The sequence below is a fragment of the Salmo salar genome, chromosome ssa03 (genome assembly GCF_905237065.1).
Source record: "Salmo salar chromosome ssa03, Ssal_v3.1, whole genome shotgun sequence".
Classification (NCBI taxonomy): Eukaryota; Metazoa; Chordata; class Actinopteri; order Salmoniformes; family Salmonidae; genus Salmo; species Salmo salar.
In genome coordinates this window covers 14,272,447-14,287,425 of record NC_059444.1, presented here as the reverse complement: position 1 = coordinate 14,287,425, position 14,979 = coordinate 14,272,447, and the positions used below count along the sequence as shown (strand labels likewise).

The following is a 14,979-nucleotide window of genomic DNA, read 5'->3' as shown; positions in this document are numbered from 1 at the left end:
ATGTCATCTTGTCCACAGGTTATTTTATAATCTATTTACTTGATTTAGTCTGATCAGTGGAACAATTCTTATTTGTAACAATGGACTAAAATATAGGTTGATTAGGGTGCTCGTCAGGAACAACACTACTGATATTCCACACACTTATTGTATTATTCCACTTCTTCCCAATTTTGCCAGTGTAATCCCCATATTTGAAATCTGATATGCTTACCCGTGTCCGAAAAGGAATTATTTGACGTTATGTATTTTTGTAGCCATTCATGGACAGTTTTGAATAAGTCATACAAATAAGCATTGGATATTAAATGCTCCAGGAATGAAATATAATTGTTGACATTTTAGTATTGTGTACATGCTAGGCAGAGATGGTAGGGGGACTCACAGCTTATAAACACATCATATTTTGTCTATGTAGCGTAAGATGATGTCATGGATCTTCAACTAGTAGACATAAACCACCTGAATACTGATTTCATTCTATTTTTCTTGAAGGTCCGGTGGTTATGAAAAATGAATTGTTATAACAACAAGAACATTTTCAAACACCCATCACCTGGGAAACATAGTTCAGCGGTGGTCAACCTTCCTGGAGAACAAGCAGGATTTTCTTTCAGCCCTATTTTAAAGAGAGAGTTCACCCAAAATACAAAATGTTTGTGTCATTACCTTGAAAGCAGTCTATGAACAAGCAGACTGCAATCTATGATTTGATTACCCACTGCCATCAACCATTAACATTAAAATGTCCTGTGCAGAGCCTTGGTGTCGTGGTAACACTCCCCTGCATGTGCTGCATACAACTTTCCACCTGAGAACAGGGCTCAATCCCTGCTTCCAATCTTCCCACTGTTTCTCTCATTTTCCATATCTCATTTCACTACTGTTTGAATAAAGTGTCAAACCACCCAAAATCTAATGGTAAGTTGTTGAATTTTGAAGCCATGTCAAAATACCTAAAATTGCTATACATTTGCTTTAAAACATAACAAGTCTCCCTCCAAGATTTTTTCAAAATTTGGCAGCCCTGTTTTCATTATATTACTTTGTACACCAGGTGATACTACAGTCCCATAAATAACCATGAAATGTTTAACTCACCTGGTCTCAAGTACTGTTCAGCCCTCTGAGCTTCCTTGGGGGCAATGAAATGAAATTTGATACCACCTGAACTCATTCACCCAGGTATGCATTGACATCAAATAGGCTGTCAAATTCCGATGACAAAAATACAAATGTGTAAAAATGACTATATAGAAGCAAAAGAGCGGGGTTTGAAACAGATACAATTGGCATAATAGATTGCATGCATTGTATTAGTAGCATATACCTCACACGATTCTCACCCGTCTCGCGCAAATATTTAGTAGTATACTCTCTCCTCCAGATGTCGCTGTTCCGCAAGCTCTGCCGACTGTCCAATCAGAAACGGGTTGCATCTCGTTGCTATATCTTCACACCCGGCTCCTTCTCATGACAGGTGAGTTTGCAAAATTTTCCTAGCAAAATACGGGTCAACATATCCTCAGATGTAGACCATTTCAATTTTCTATAATACAATTGCTAAAATATTTGTTTCTTCTGGTTGATGAACTTGACTTCTTGACACACGTCCTCCTATGATGTTTAGCATACAGAGTAGCCTCTTGATACTACTCCTTACTTTTCATCGTGTGTCATGTTCTTCACAGCCTTTGGATAATACTTACTATACGTGTTTGTGTATGTGGGCATATCATCTGTAGGTTACTGAAGCAAATGTTCACAGACCAGATATAGCACAATTAGGCTGCTACATGCTGTCTTGTGTTCTGTTTCCAAATGCACAAATAAACACTGACAGATAGGAATGCAATAAAGCATTTGCAATCAAGCTAACTTTTTCAAGACTTCTTTCGTGTATCTTGAATAACTAAATAACCCTTCACATTTTGACTGGCTTCATAACATGCTTACACCATCTCAGGTACAGTTCATGTAACAGCTGGAGGCAGACCACGCCTCTCTAAAATCGTCTTCCAATCAGATTATCTCATTACGGTTGCTACCGGTGGTTGCTACTCATTTTACAGCCATTCCCTATTCAGAACGGTCTTGGTAAATTAGCATGTGGCCAATGATCTTAAGTATGCAAATGTTTGACATGACCCGAAATGATTGCCAATAATATCTGGCTGTACAGCAGACGAGTTACTTCATTTTCAACAGCGAACGATAAACGGAGTATGGTGTCAAAAAGTCGCTAGCACAAAAAGTGATATATCAGCAAGCAATATAATTGTTTCTATTTGGATTTTATGTGCAAGATGACATTTGAGGAACTAAGTGGGGAATATTCTACAGAAAGGTAAACTATACTTTTAAACGCTTTCGCATTTGCCAATGTTGTCAGCACAATTTGTGAGTGAGTGACTGTTCTGTCACTTAACTTGGCCATCAAGCCATGCATGAATTCAATTTACGAAAAATAATGCGCAAAACTTCTATGTAATTTTATTCAGATATTGAACTACAGTTAACTTTACCTAAACGTTGATATGGTTTACTTTGTTAACTAGCTAGGTAACAGTAGCTTGGCTTGGTTGAGCTTTATGCAGTATCCGAATATGTAACTAGCTAACGCCAGCTTTTCTGTTTAGCTCACGAAACACTGCAGTTTAGCCTACTGTAATGCCGGTGTCAGGTCATTTTAGGGAAGCACACTTTTGACATTAACTAAAAGCTTCAGTGTATTTGACTATCAATGTACTCATAATACAATAATATTAAGTCAATTATGGAGTGACATGCACCGAAAATCAAACGCGATTTCAGAGTTTCAACTTGCAAATCAGTCATTTTACTCGCAACTAGCACAAGGTAAGTAGCTACCTACAGTAGCTAGCTAGCTAATGCTAGTATACCAAAGCCGGCGCCTGCTTTTGGCTGTAATTTACCAGGCTGATATATTAGCCCTGGCATGGCCTCCTTTTCAAGAAGTTGAGCTTTGGCCATGAATATGTGAAAGTTGATGTGAATTTGATGTTAGTTCTAACAATTCGTTCCTTTCGCTGTTGTAGGATGGATACAGTGACAAAAGCCTTGGAAGAGGTTCTCTCATCAGCATTACCCCAAGGATGCATAACAGTAGGGGTCTATGAAGCAGCTAAATCATTGAATGTGTAAGTAGGCTTCGCTTCATTCAAATCAATTAAAGTTGCAATGATGTAGTTTTTGTCTATGCATGCCTGTTTTAGAATGTCTGCAATTTGGCGGCAGGTTGTCTAGTGGTTAGAGCATTGGGCCAGTAACTGAACAAGGCAGTTAACCCACTGTTCCCCGCTAGGCCGTCATTGTAAATAAGAATTTGTTCTTAACAGACTTGTCTAGTTAAAAAAATATATAATAATTCATGCACTATTACTGCGTTACTAACCAAAGGTCTGTTACTTTCTTCAACAGAGATCCAGATAATGTGGTTCTGTGCATCCTGGCTACGGATGACGAGGATGTAAAGGACGTGGCCCTTCAGATCCACTTCACCCTGATCCAGGCATTCTGCTGTGAGAATGACATCAACATCCTGCGAGTGAACAACACCCGGCGTCTGGCAGAGATCCTTGGAGGGGGAGGGAAACAAGGGGGAGAGCCCATGGACCTGCACTGTGTCCTGGTCACAGTAAGTAACCATTTCCACTAATATACACTAAAATATGTTACATGTAGACTTCAAAGTGACTTTCAAACAGACCAGGGTGCTAAAAATGTCTCCAACGTTTATTTTATTTTACTGATGCACTTGAGACACTCATGCTCGGAACTTGTCAGAACATGCCCACACCCAGTAATTACTCACTCCTTGAGTCCTGTAGCACACCACTCAGTCTTGACATCTAGACTTGCCACTTGTGGGATTTTCATTTAGGCAAATAACTTAATTTCTCATAGTCTTGAAACCCCCAGGTTTCTATCTATTCCATTGTCATGTTAGGCCTACAGGTCATAAAACCAGGCATTTGGATCCTTGTGCCACTATTGACTCATTCTCTCTTTTTCTCTTGTCTTTGCAGAGCCCACACTCCTCGTCCTGGAAAGACCCAGCCCTGAGCAAAGTGAACCGCTTCTGCAGGGAGAGCCGTTGCATGGACCAGTGGGTGCCCATCATTAACCTCCCAGAGCGCTGAAGGGACCCCCCCCCCAACAGCAAGGCCTGCAAAGTACTCTCTCTGAACAGGAGAAGTGTAATCCCTGATGGACACACTACCCTGGGGAAATTCCTGATGGAGGAAAAAGAAGATAAACGACCACAAAATAAGGCATTTTGAGAAGAAAAAAAGATCAGACCCAGCCATCTAGATGAGATACAAAAGAGGATGGATTTCCACTGGGCTGGTGGAGTTAAACTCTCGGCTATGGCAGTCGAGGCGAGATGAGGCACATTTTATGTTCGGTCACGAGACCGAAACCGACGTCTTTGCTTTTTAACAGAAGATGGACACACTGTACAGATGGATAAAATCATGTATGGCAGAGCACTTCACCTTGTGGGGACTTTAAAGAGGGATAGCAACAAAAATAGGCACTGTTGTTAAGAGGACCATGTCGTCTCTCTGCAGAAACAGAGCACTTGTAGAAACACTGGACTTTTGCAATTTCATTTTTTATTCACACTGTTGATGTTGTCATTACTTTTGTTTTGTAATTATTTAAAAAGGGAAGGGCTAAATATCTAATGAATATTCAAGATACTATGCATTCAGTCAGTGTTTCCAATGCCAACTGTTTTTTACTCAAGTGAAAAGTTCTTTTTTTACAGTTAAGTTATTTCTTATGATATTTAAATGTATTTATATTAGCAATTTTTTACCATTATCTATATGAAATTCTCTGCAAAAGCACAAATGTATTATTGTGGTCAATAAAACATATTTTTGGAGCCAGAACTCGATGGTCCTTCTCATTCATTTTTTAAACATTTCTGGAAATGTAACAAAGCTAGTTGAACTTTGACCCCACAACACTTGTATAGGGAATCACATGCGATCATTGAGGTCACACTGGGCTCGATGCACTCAGTGACATCCTCGTGCCAGGTGACAATAGACCCACCACGCTTTGTCAGCATGATCGTGCTCATTCATCCATATGCCTTCCCTTTTTCACCGTCCTGAATTCAGCTCACGGTTAAGCTGAGAGCCCTTCCTGCATACCTCTTTGAATGCCTCACACCTACCTGCTGCCTCGCTAGGAAAAGTACTGCACGTGTGCAAAGTGCACACACAGTGCTCACGTGCACATTTGACAATCCAGGTTTCTGCGTAGTACACACATGCTTTGATTGTTCACTTGCATGCAGAACTATCTACTGAACAAGACAATAGTGAGTGCTCAGGTGAATAAAGGTAGAATGGAAACAGAAACACTTCACTGCTTTAACTAATAGAGCATATCCAGGGGGAACATAGTACATATCAATTGCGTCAAATAACAAACATATTACAAAACCTCTGCTGAGTGAGGTTATAGCGTAAACTATGCCCCAAGTTATCAAACACATGCTGCTTGCGAGGAGGCTGTTTGAGCCGATTGCTGTTTATTAGCGTTTCGCACGGAAGGTGCTGTAGAGAGCGCATGACTTTACGCCCTTGGAGAGTTGTGTAAGGTAGACACTGCCGTGCGTGTAGGTTGTATAACCCGCTCTCCCCATTCCTTCCTCTACATGCTCACAGGTGACACTGGCGCTGGGTGTGGATGATGTCAGAACTGATGCAAGGCAGGCTTTCCCCTGGTTAGTCATGATCACAAGAGCTTGTCACCTTTGCACAGGAAAACAACGTTTCTGAGTGACCATCCGACATGAGGAGAATGAGCTATTGCTCTCAGCTCATTGTAGATGGCTTTAAGAATCTTCTAGAATGTGTTTAATGATTAACAACTCCAATATTGCTAATATTTTTATTTGTGTTTTTTAAATCGTTTTTCATATTTTCTTACTCTGACTGCAAATAATTTACATGGATTCTATGATATTTTCATCAATAATAATGTATATTACATATTAATAACGCAGGACTGGGTAGACCCTCCCAACAGCACTGTGTTAAAGGTTACCATGTCGTAACTAAGGTGTGTGACGACCAGTTGAGGGTGTGACACTGATGTCATGTGGTATTGTGTTGGTGGTGTTGGGGGGAAAGGTTAGATAAAAGTAGGGGATGTGTGATGTAAGGTTTATGTTGGTACTGGAGGAGTCCAGCCCTTAGTAACTACCCAACCGGCTCCTTGGGTATCCCTGAGTATTCCGGTTATTACCATCGACATACGCAAAAGTTGTATAGGGGGTTTTAGAAGGTTGTATAGGACAATAAATACTCAGGTCATCAAAATAATCTGAATCATATTTTTCACTCAATGTAATACAGGTCACTCAACAGATTACACTCAACAGATTACACTCAACAGATTACACTCAACATGTTACACTCAACATGTTACACTCAACAGATTACACTCAACAGATTACACTCAACACGTTACACTCAACATGTTACACTCAACATGTTACACTCAACAGATTACACTCAACAGATTACACTCAACAGATTACACTCAACATGTTACACTCAACAGATTACACTCAACATGTTACACTCAACAGATTACACTCAACATGTTACACTCAACAGATTACACTCAACATGTTACACTCAACAGATTACACTCAACATGTTACACTCAACAGATTACACTCAACAGATTACACTCAACAGATTACACTCAACATGTTACACTCAACAGATTACACTCAACATGTTACACTCAACAGATTACACTCAACAGATTACACTCAACATGTTACACTCAACAGATTACACTCAACAGATTTTTTTTTATTTTTTTTTATTTCACCTTTATTTAACCAGGTAGGCAAGTTGAGAACAAGTTCTCATTTACAATTGCGACCTGGCCAAGATAAAGCAAAGCAGTTCGACAACATACAAAAACACAGAGTTACACATGGAGTAAAACAACATACAATCAATGATGCAGTAGAAGAAAAAAAAAGAAAAAAATAAGACTATATACAATGTGAGCAAATGATGTGAGATAAGGGAGGTAAAGGCAAAAAAATGCCATGGTGGCAAAATAAATAAAGTATAGCAAGAAAAACACTGGAATGGTAGATTTGTAGTTTGAAGAAAGTTCAGAGATAAAATATAAATAATATGGTGCAAAGGAGCAAAATAAATAAAATAAATAAATACAGTAGGGGAAGAGGTAGTAGTTTGGGCTAAATTATAGATGGGCTATGTACAGGTGCAGTGATCTGTGAGCTGCTCTGACAGCTGGTGCTTAAAGCTAGTGAGGGAGATAAGTGTTTCCAGTTTCAGAGATTTTTGTAGTTCGTTCCAGTCATTGGCAGCAGAGAACTGGAAGGAGAGACGACCAAAGGAGGAGTTGGCTTTAGGGGTGACCAGAGAGATATACCTGCTGGAGCGCGTGCTACAGGTGGGTGCTGCTATGGTGACCAGTGAGCGGAGATAAGGGGGGACTTTACCTAGCAGGGTCTTGTAGATGACCTGGAGCCAATGTGTTTGGCGACGATTATGAAGCGAAGGCCAGATTACACTCAACATGTTACACTCAACATGTTACACTCAACAGATTACACTCAACATGTTACACTCAACATGTTACACTCAACAGATTACACTCAACATGTTACACTCAACAGATTACACTAATAATACAATAAATACTGTAGAATAACAGTGTATATAACTACAGAAAATAACAAGTCAAATACAATTGCTGAATAAATTGTGTAACAACAGTGTAACAACATCCTGAGGGAACACTCGGGGTAGCAGACAGTTGATCAGATGTCATGGTTTGGCATGGTCCACTGCACTGCTGAATGGGGGTGAATGAGTGGCTCGGCCTAACCGAGGGACTGTGCGGGGGTGGGACCGCCAACAGTGCAGAGGACTGTGCTGGGATGGGTTCAACGCTGCCCCCCTCCCTCCCTGTCTCCCCCACATCAGCACATTCCAACACACTGACAATGTGACTGCCAGGCTTTCACCAAGGGAGGCACGCGGTCAGTGGGCCTGCCAGGCCTTAGCAATGTGCCCACCAGGCTCGCCCTGGAACACAATGACATTGTGCTTACCAGGATTACACTGTGTGCTTCACGTCCAATACGCCTGCTTTGCACCGATATCAATACACTGGGCAGCCAGGCTTCTGCAGGACACGGCGCCTAATGGCATCCACAGTAAGACTGTACATACTGTGGCTTTCCCAGCTGCAGAGATGAACCATGTGCAAGAGAGAACAATAGCTAAGATGTGTCATGTATACTCCCTCTCCGGCCTCTAGGTCATCAGGCTGCTGATTATCCTGCACACCTGTCACCATCGTCTCGCGCACCTCATGACACTCACCTGGATCCATCACCTCCTTGATTATCTTCCCTATATCTGTCACTCCCCTTGGTTCTTTCCTCAGGTGTCATTGACTCTGTTTTCATGTCGGTGCGTTGTTTCTATTACCTGTTTATTGTTTCATTTATTTATTTAAACACTCCCTCCCTGAACTTGCTTCCCGACTCTCAGCGTACTCGTTACAAGATGTCTCTTTGGTTACTATCCAACATTTTCCTCATACTGATTTTTTTTTTACCCACCAGCTGCCTGAAGACAAGGTCAGAAAATAAAGGGGAACAAGCTTGAGACTGACAAATCCTCAAAATAGCGCCTCCTCTCTCGATAAGTGGAAACCAGGGTTTCAGCACCTTCTATTTTTAGCTCTCTCCAGTTCATTGGCCCAGACGGCCGTGGGCCGAGGCCTATTCTAGTCTCACCATGGTGAGGTATAAACACATGTTCGCTGGACCCCACGTAATGAGAGGAAACAAGGCTAGGCTACAGATAACTCACAGTAGCTTTCTTTAGGCCACATGGCTGGAGTTGAACCAAACTGTTGAGCTTGGTCTGCATCCCCTTTGTACAGATGTAGGATCTTGTTGCTGGAGAACTTTCCTCCAATGCAAAACTTGTAGTGTATTTTAGCTAGTAATTTCCACTTTGAAATTTGAGACTTGATTTTCCCTTACCAAAAATGTATCAACCGCTACAAAAATGTCCATTAATTATAATCCACATAACCTGTAACTGCAGGATTATTTTCCTGCTGTAGCAAACTGCCTCAAATTAAGATCTGTATTTGTTAATTATTCCCTTCAGATATGAGTGATATTGAATGTTGCATTTTAATAATATGTTTCAATTCATTGTTAGATTGTCTTAACATAATGGGCACAATGGATTCTTGCACGTGGTAGTATAATTACATTTTTGTCATTTAGTAGACGCTCTTATACAGTGTATACATTTTTCGTGCTTTTTCGCAGTGGTCCCTCAAACCACAACCCTGGCTTTGCTAGCGCCATGATCTACCAACTGAACCACACCGGACCATACTATCCACCATCAGACTAACAATGAAAAAAGACTGGCATCTTAAAGTGAGAAAGTAACAAAAAGAAAGACTTCAAAGAAGCAGAGGAGACAAGGTGCAATTATAAATCCATGTTTAATAACAACAGGAAAGACTGTACTGCAGCAGAGAGAGAAACAAAGGCTCCATTACTTGTTATAATGAACAAAACCACATACAGATGTCTTTAATCCACCAGGTTCACACTGTCTTCACAGAGGGTCAGGGAAAGGTCACGTAAGAGTCTCACAAAGGTATATAAAGGCCATTGCTGGTATGCTGGTTGAATCAGAATTGTCTGGTGATGTCACAAAGTAACAGTAACCTGATCTAGCATATTAGAGAGATACACTGTCAGAGAGAAAAGTAGTCGAGATACAATTGTCATTGCTCAAGAATTCATCATGGATTACTGGGTCTCCCTGTCTCTGATTTCAAGACCTTTATGATGAATGAAGTACCTTTTGGAGGGAGGCTAACAAAAACATTACAAACAGTAGCACCAGGTGTATACAATCAGACATTTTCTTTTCTCTTCTGCTAGTGACAAGACGATGGCACGATTCAGTTAGAAATCACAGGAAATCAGCATAGAAAGATCCATTTCATTTAATGAATAAATAAAAAAAATCTTCACACCACAATGCAAACACTTGTAAGGCTTTGTGTATGCAAACATAATTATACTTTCCAGCCTATCTGTGCTAACCACATCGATACAGCTGGTTCGTTTTATCGAGACATGCTCCCAACAGCTAACCGACAGGGCATACAGGACATTCTATTTTTTTACTGTTCAATAGGACAGGGTTTCCCAAACTTGGTCCTGCCCCCCCAAATAGGATACTTAGTACTATCACAGGCCATTGGGGTCAGCCTCAAATCAACGTGGTCTCAGAGCATTTCGTATAAATCTGTTTGTAAATTGAGACACTCCATTTAGTATGATATGTTACGTTTCGTATGATATGTGTTCATTTGTGGATGTCCATCATCAGCTTTGTATGATATCTTACGAATTCCAATTTGTTGTGGCTAACGTTGGTTAGGTGGCTAACATTAGCTAGCTGGCTAACGTTAGCTCTAGGGGTTAGGGGTTAAGGTTAGGGTTAAGGTTAGGAGTTGGGCTAAAAGGGTTAAGGATTGGGTTAGGGGAAGGGTTAGCTAAAAGGGTTAGGGGAAGGGCTAGCTAACATGCTAAGTAGTTGTAAAATAGCAAAAAAGTAGTAAGTAGTTGCCAAGTTGCTAAAATGCTAAATTTGTCCGTGACGAGATTCAAGCATGCAACCTTTGTGTTGCATTCGCATTATACACCCATCCCAACCAACCAACCAACCTCCTTTTGTTTTTGCCTTAACTAACTTTCTATCTTATGTAACCATACCAAACGTAACATATCATATACTATAATGAACAAAATTATAAACGCAACATGCAACAATTTCTAAGATTTTGTTGAGTTACAGTTCATACAAGTACATCAGTCAATATGAATAAATTCATTAAGCCCTATTCTATGGATTTCATATGACTGGGCAAGGGCGAGGCCATGTGTGGGCCTGGGACGGCATAGGCCCACCCACTTCGAAGTCAGGCCGACCCACTGGGGTGCCAGGCCCAGCCAATCAGAATTAGTTTTTCCCCACCAGCCTGCTCAAATACATGGTATAGTGCACATAGTTGGAGTGAAAATAATTTACTACACCATTAATAACAACCCATGTGCCAAGCTGGTGCACCTCCTATGGTCTCTCCCAACAGAATACTTGTACCTGAACCCCCTCTTTAAAATACCAACCTATACATTGATTACATGATCACTATCGTAAATATGTTAAGGCGACTTGGCTCACAGTGTTCTGTTATGTAACACCTGGTTTAAATGGCTGGGTGGAGTGCTGTATACTGAGGTTGTGAATGACCTGTCTTAGCTGTACACTGCAGTTTCCCATCCGACAATTGGCATTGAGTTAAAATATCCTTAGCACTAATCAAAAACTTATGCTCTTTACATTAATAGAAGGCTGAGGGCTCTGATGATGTCTATTTTAGAAAATATTTGTCCCTGGGTCTACTTCCTCCATTGCTCACTGACAGTCCAGATGCCATCCTGTTGAACCAGGAAGTTATTAATAAACAGCATGAAGCTGCGTTCATATTCTAGTCGGAACTAGGTTACTCTGACATGTTTGACTTGCTAACTGGTTGTAGTTATACACATGTCCTGTTCAACCAGTTAGCAAGTCAAACATGTCTGAGATTCCTAGTTCCGACTAGCACGTGAACGCGGCACGGGTCAATGATGAGTCAATGGGAAGAAGAAAATACACACCTCCAAAGCCTGAAATATATTAAATTAGGTCATTATAATACAAATGACAGAAGATACGATTAAAACAGACTTGTTAAAGGGATGGTCGGAAACAAAATCCACTGAGCTAAATCAGACACACATTAACAGTCAGTGTCCCAAGGTATATTTGAACGATGTACTGTATCAATGCACTGTATGTTATGTCTGTAAGTATGTTCCACGTGAGTGATAAAATACAACATTTTCATTAAAGGGTAAGGTTATAGGCTTTAAGGCATGATGGGTGGATGAGTAGAAAAAAAAAGATATACAGGAACATTAAAAAGCCAACAGATACATAAAGGGGTCATTACAATATAGCGCAAGGCTTTTTGTCCTTGAAGGGGTTCTCTGAGGCAGGGATGCCCATGAGCAGAGGGTCGTACTTGGCATGTTCGCCACAGTAGTGCATGAGGTCCGCTGAGGCCTTGGATACCTACAGGTGATATAAGAGAGTGTGCATGAGTGTGTGGGCAAGAGGAGTCTCTATGCTCACACACATACATGTACGGTATGCACACTAGGATGGGCTGTATACCATATATACCATGTAGCGAGGTATTTGGAAATAGCCATAGGATGGTTTTTCAATACCGTTGAAACTATTTATTAGTACTTTTTTTTTTTACTAAATTTGTATATTTGTCGCTACTTTTTAAGTAAATACCCGCAGTCAACTTGTGCAATACGCTAGGAGATAAAGAAGATTGTGTTCTTCATTTCACCTATCAAATAATTTTTCATTATGAAGCTTACTACCGGTCAAGTGGTGTTTGTATACAAGCACACAACAATGAGAGACCAGAGCCTTGTGAGTCACTCATTGCTGTGCAGCACGCATCAGGTGATCTCGTTATAGTATGGAATTCACAACTAAATGTTTGCCAGTTAGATATCTTATAATTAATAAGTTAACTGTCTAAAATGTTCTAAATGCTCTGCAGTTGTGCATTTGGTTTGCTAATTTAGTAGCTAGTTAGCTATCTATATCTAGCAAGTGGTTAGCTTCTTCCAAAATCAAGCTTTGTTTGGTAACAGCTGAGATATCCCTCCTGGATCAAGAGCCTTCCTGTCTAATATTTGTTTTCTGCATGCAGCAAACTGTGGTTGCATTTGTTTGTTACTTGTATAACTTTATGAGCTGGGATGTCTGTCGTGCAAATACTTTCGGTCAGAGACCGTAGAAAATGTTTGCACCGCTTGTTAGCATTTAGTTAGCATTCTTTATGTGATTTTACATGTACTTGTTAGCATTGCTAACCTTCGGATTACAGAGGAAAAAGCAGCCCTTGTATTCAGTGCCAGTATTACCGAATATTCCGGTATGGCACAAGGTCGGTATGAAGGTATGACAATCTGGATACCGCCCAAGCCTAACGCACACTCACAAGCATCCATACACATGTATACTGTACACAGACACACACTAACAACAGATCATTGGGCTATCCGTAGTAGCAAGATGATGTGCATTTAGGGAGACATTTAGGTAAGGACCAGTAAAATCTACTTTGTTACTCAGCACTCCTTTCTATTTTCAGCATGCCGTACCTTTATCCTCTCAATACTGGCCTCTATCTTTAGCTGTTGTACTGTCCTTCTGGCCTGAGTTACGTTGTTAGAGCTTGGCATCTTCGATGACATCTTGGCCTCCACACCACTGTATGGAGGAAGTGCACAAGAGAAAAGCTAATATTATAGAATATGTCATGAAACACAACAGATATGGCAAAAATATAGATAGCCTTTTTATAGATAATTTGACAGCACTTACCTCGTCAAATATCTAATCTTATGAAATCTGAAAGAAAAAAAACGTTTTTTTTAAACAACCGGCAATCATTGCATTAAAAGCATGACCACTCACTTTAGAACAGGTATTGGGACAGAACATTCCCCCCCTCAATCTTTCCCCAGACATACATCCTGCAATCTGACGGTAAAGACCAACCCATCTTTGACGCATGAGAAGCAGTTAGGCCACTTTGCAAGCCTCTTGACAAATCATGGCGCAGTATGTCATAACAAACCATTCATATGTCTGCGAAGGGAATGTACAGTAAACAAATAATGGAACGTTGCTGTTGTGTCAAGAAAGTGTGATTCAATCAGTTCTCCATTGTGTTTTTGCTTGATATAACCATATGTTTTATTGGAGGCATGTATACTTTAAGAGGCAGTGCAGCTGGTAGCGATTTGCAACAAGGGTAATATATATATTTTTATATACAGTACCAGTAATTGTTTGGACACCTACTCATTCAAGTTTTTTTTCTCTCAACCAGCTTCATGAGGTAGTCACCTGGAATGCATTTCAATTAACAGGTGTGTCTTGTGAAAAGTTCATTTGTGAAATTTCTTTCCTTAATGCATTTGAGCAAATCAATTGTGTTGTGACTGTAACATTCGTCTGTGGAAGAAGGAGTAGACCAAAGTGCAGCGTGGTACGTGTTCATGATGTTTATTATAACTGAACACTGAAACAAAAAACAAAGTGGAACAAAACGCAACAGCTCTGTCAGGTGAACACACCAAACAGAAAACAACTACCCACACCAACCCTGTGGGAAAATGCTACCTAAGTATGGTTCCCAATCAGAGACAACGATAGACAGCTGTCCCTGATTGAGAACCATACCCAAAGAAATACCAAAACATAGAAAAAAGGACATAGAATGCCCACCCTAGTCACACACTGGCCTAACCAAAATAGAGAACAAAAACCCTCTCTATGGCCAGGGCGTGACAGTGACAAGGTAGGGGTGGTATACAGAAGATTGCGCTATTTGGTAAAAGACAAAGTCCATATTATGGCAAGAACAGCTCAAATAGGCAAAGAAAAATGACAGTCCATCATTACTTTAAGACATGAAGGTCAGTCAACATTTCAAGAACTTTGAAAGTTTCTTTAAATGCAGTCGCAAAAACCATCAAGCACTATGTTGAACCTGGCTCTCATGAGGACCGCCACAGGCAGCCCAAATAAATGCTTCACAGAGTTCAAGTAACAGACCCATCTCAACATCAACTGTTCAGAGGAGACTGCGTGAATCAGGCCTTCATGGTCGAATTGCTGCAAAGAAACCACTACTAAAGGACACCAGTAAGAAGAAGAGACTTGCTTGGACCAAGAAACACGAGCATTA

General features: G+C 40.5%; 2 protein-coding genes across 2 annotated transcripts in view; one reads left to right on the top strand and one right to left on the bottom strand.

The window, feature by feature from the left end:
* Window positions 1-2,074: 2,074 nt before the first annotated feature.
* On the top strand, window positions 2,075-4,922 carry LOC106598934 (growth arrest and DNA damage-inducible protein GADD45 alpha). Its single transcript, XM_014189962.2, has 4 exons — window positions 2,075-2,347; window positions 3,060-3,161; window positions 3,442-3,658; window positions 4,050-4,922. The coding sequence occupies exons 1-4, from the start codon at window positions 2,298-2,300 to the stop codon at window positions 4,161-4,163; spliced, it is 483 nt and encodes a 160-aa protein (XP_014045437.1). The 5' UTR covers window positions 2,075-2,297; the 3' UTR covers window positions 4,164-4,922.
* A 4,635-nt stretch (window positions 4,923-9,557) lies between these two features.
* Window positions 9,558-14,979, bottom strand: part of LOC106598933 (guanine nucleotide-binding protein G(I)/G(S)/G(O) subunit gamma-12) — a 43,590-nt gene continuing 38,168 nt past the window's right edge. The window contains exons 2-4 of the mRNA XM_014189960.2: window positions 13,608-13,634; window positions 13,385-13,493; window positions 9,558-12,269 (exon numbers count right to left, since the gene is read on the bottom strand). Coding sequence (XP_014045435.1) covers window positions 12,144-12,269; window positions 13,385-13,477 — 219 coding nt within the window. The 5' untranslated portion in view covers window positions 13,478-13,493; window positions 13,608-13,634 and the 3' untranslated portion in view covers window positions 9,558-12,143. The remainder of the gene's footprint in view (window positions 12,270-13,384; window positions 13,494-13,607; window positions 13,635-14,979) is intronic.

Coding starts and splice junctions, on each gene's coding strand:
- LOC106598934 (XM_014189962.2), top strand. CDS start 2,298: ATGTGCAAGATGACATTTGAGGAACTAAGTGGGGAATATTCTACAGAA. Junction 2,348..3,059: donor GGGGAATATTCTACAGAAAG/GTAAACTATACT, acceptor TCGCTGTTGTAG/GATGGATACAGTGACAAAAG. Junction 3,659..4,049: donor TGCACTGTGTCCTGGTCACA/GTAAGTAACCAT, acceptor TTGTCTTTGCAG/AGCCCACACTCCTCGTCCTG.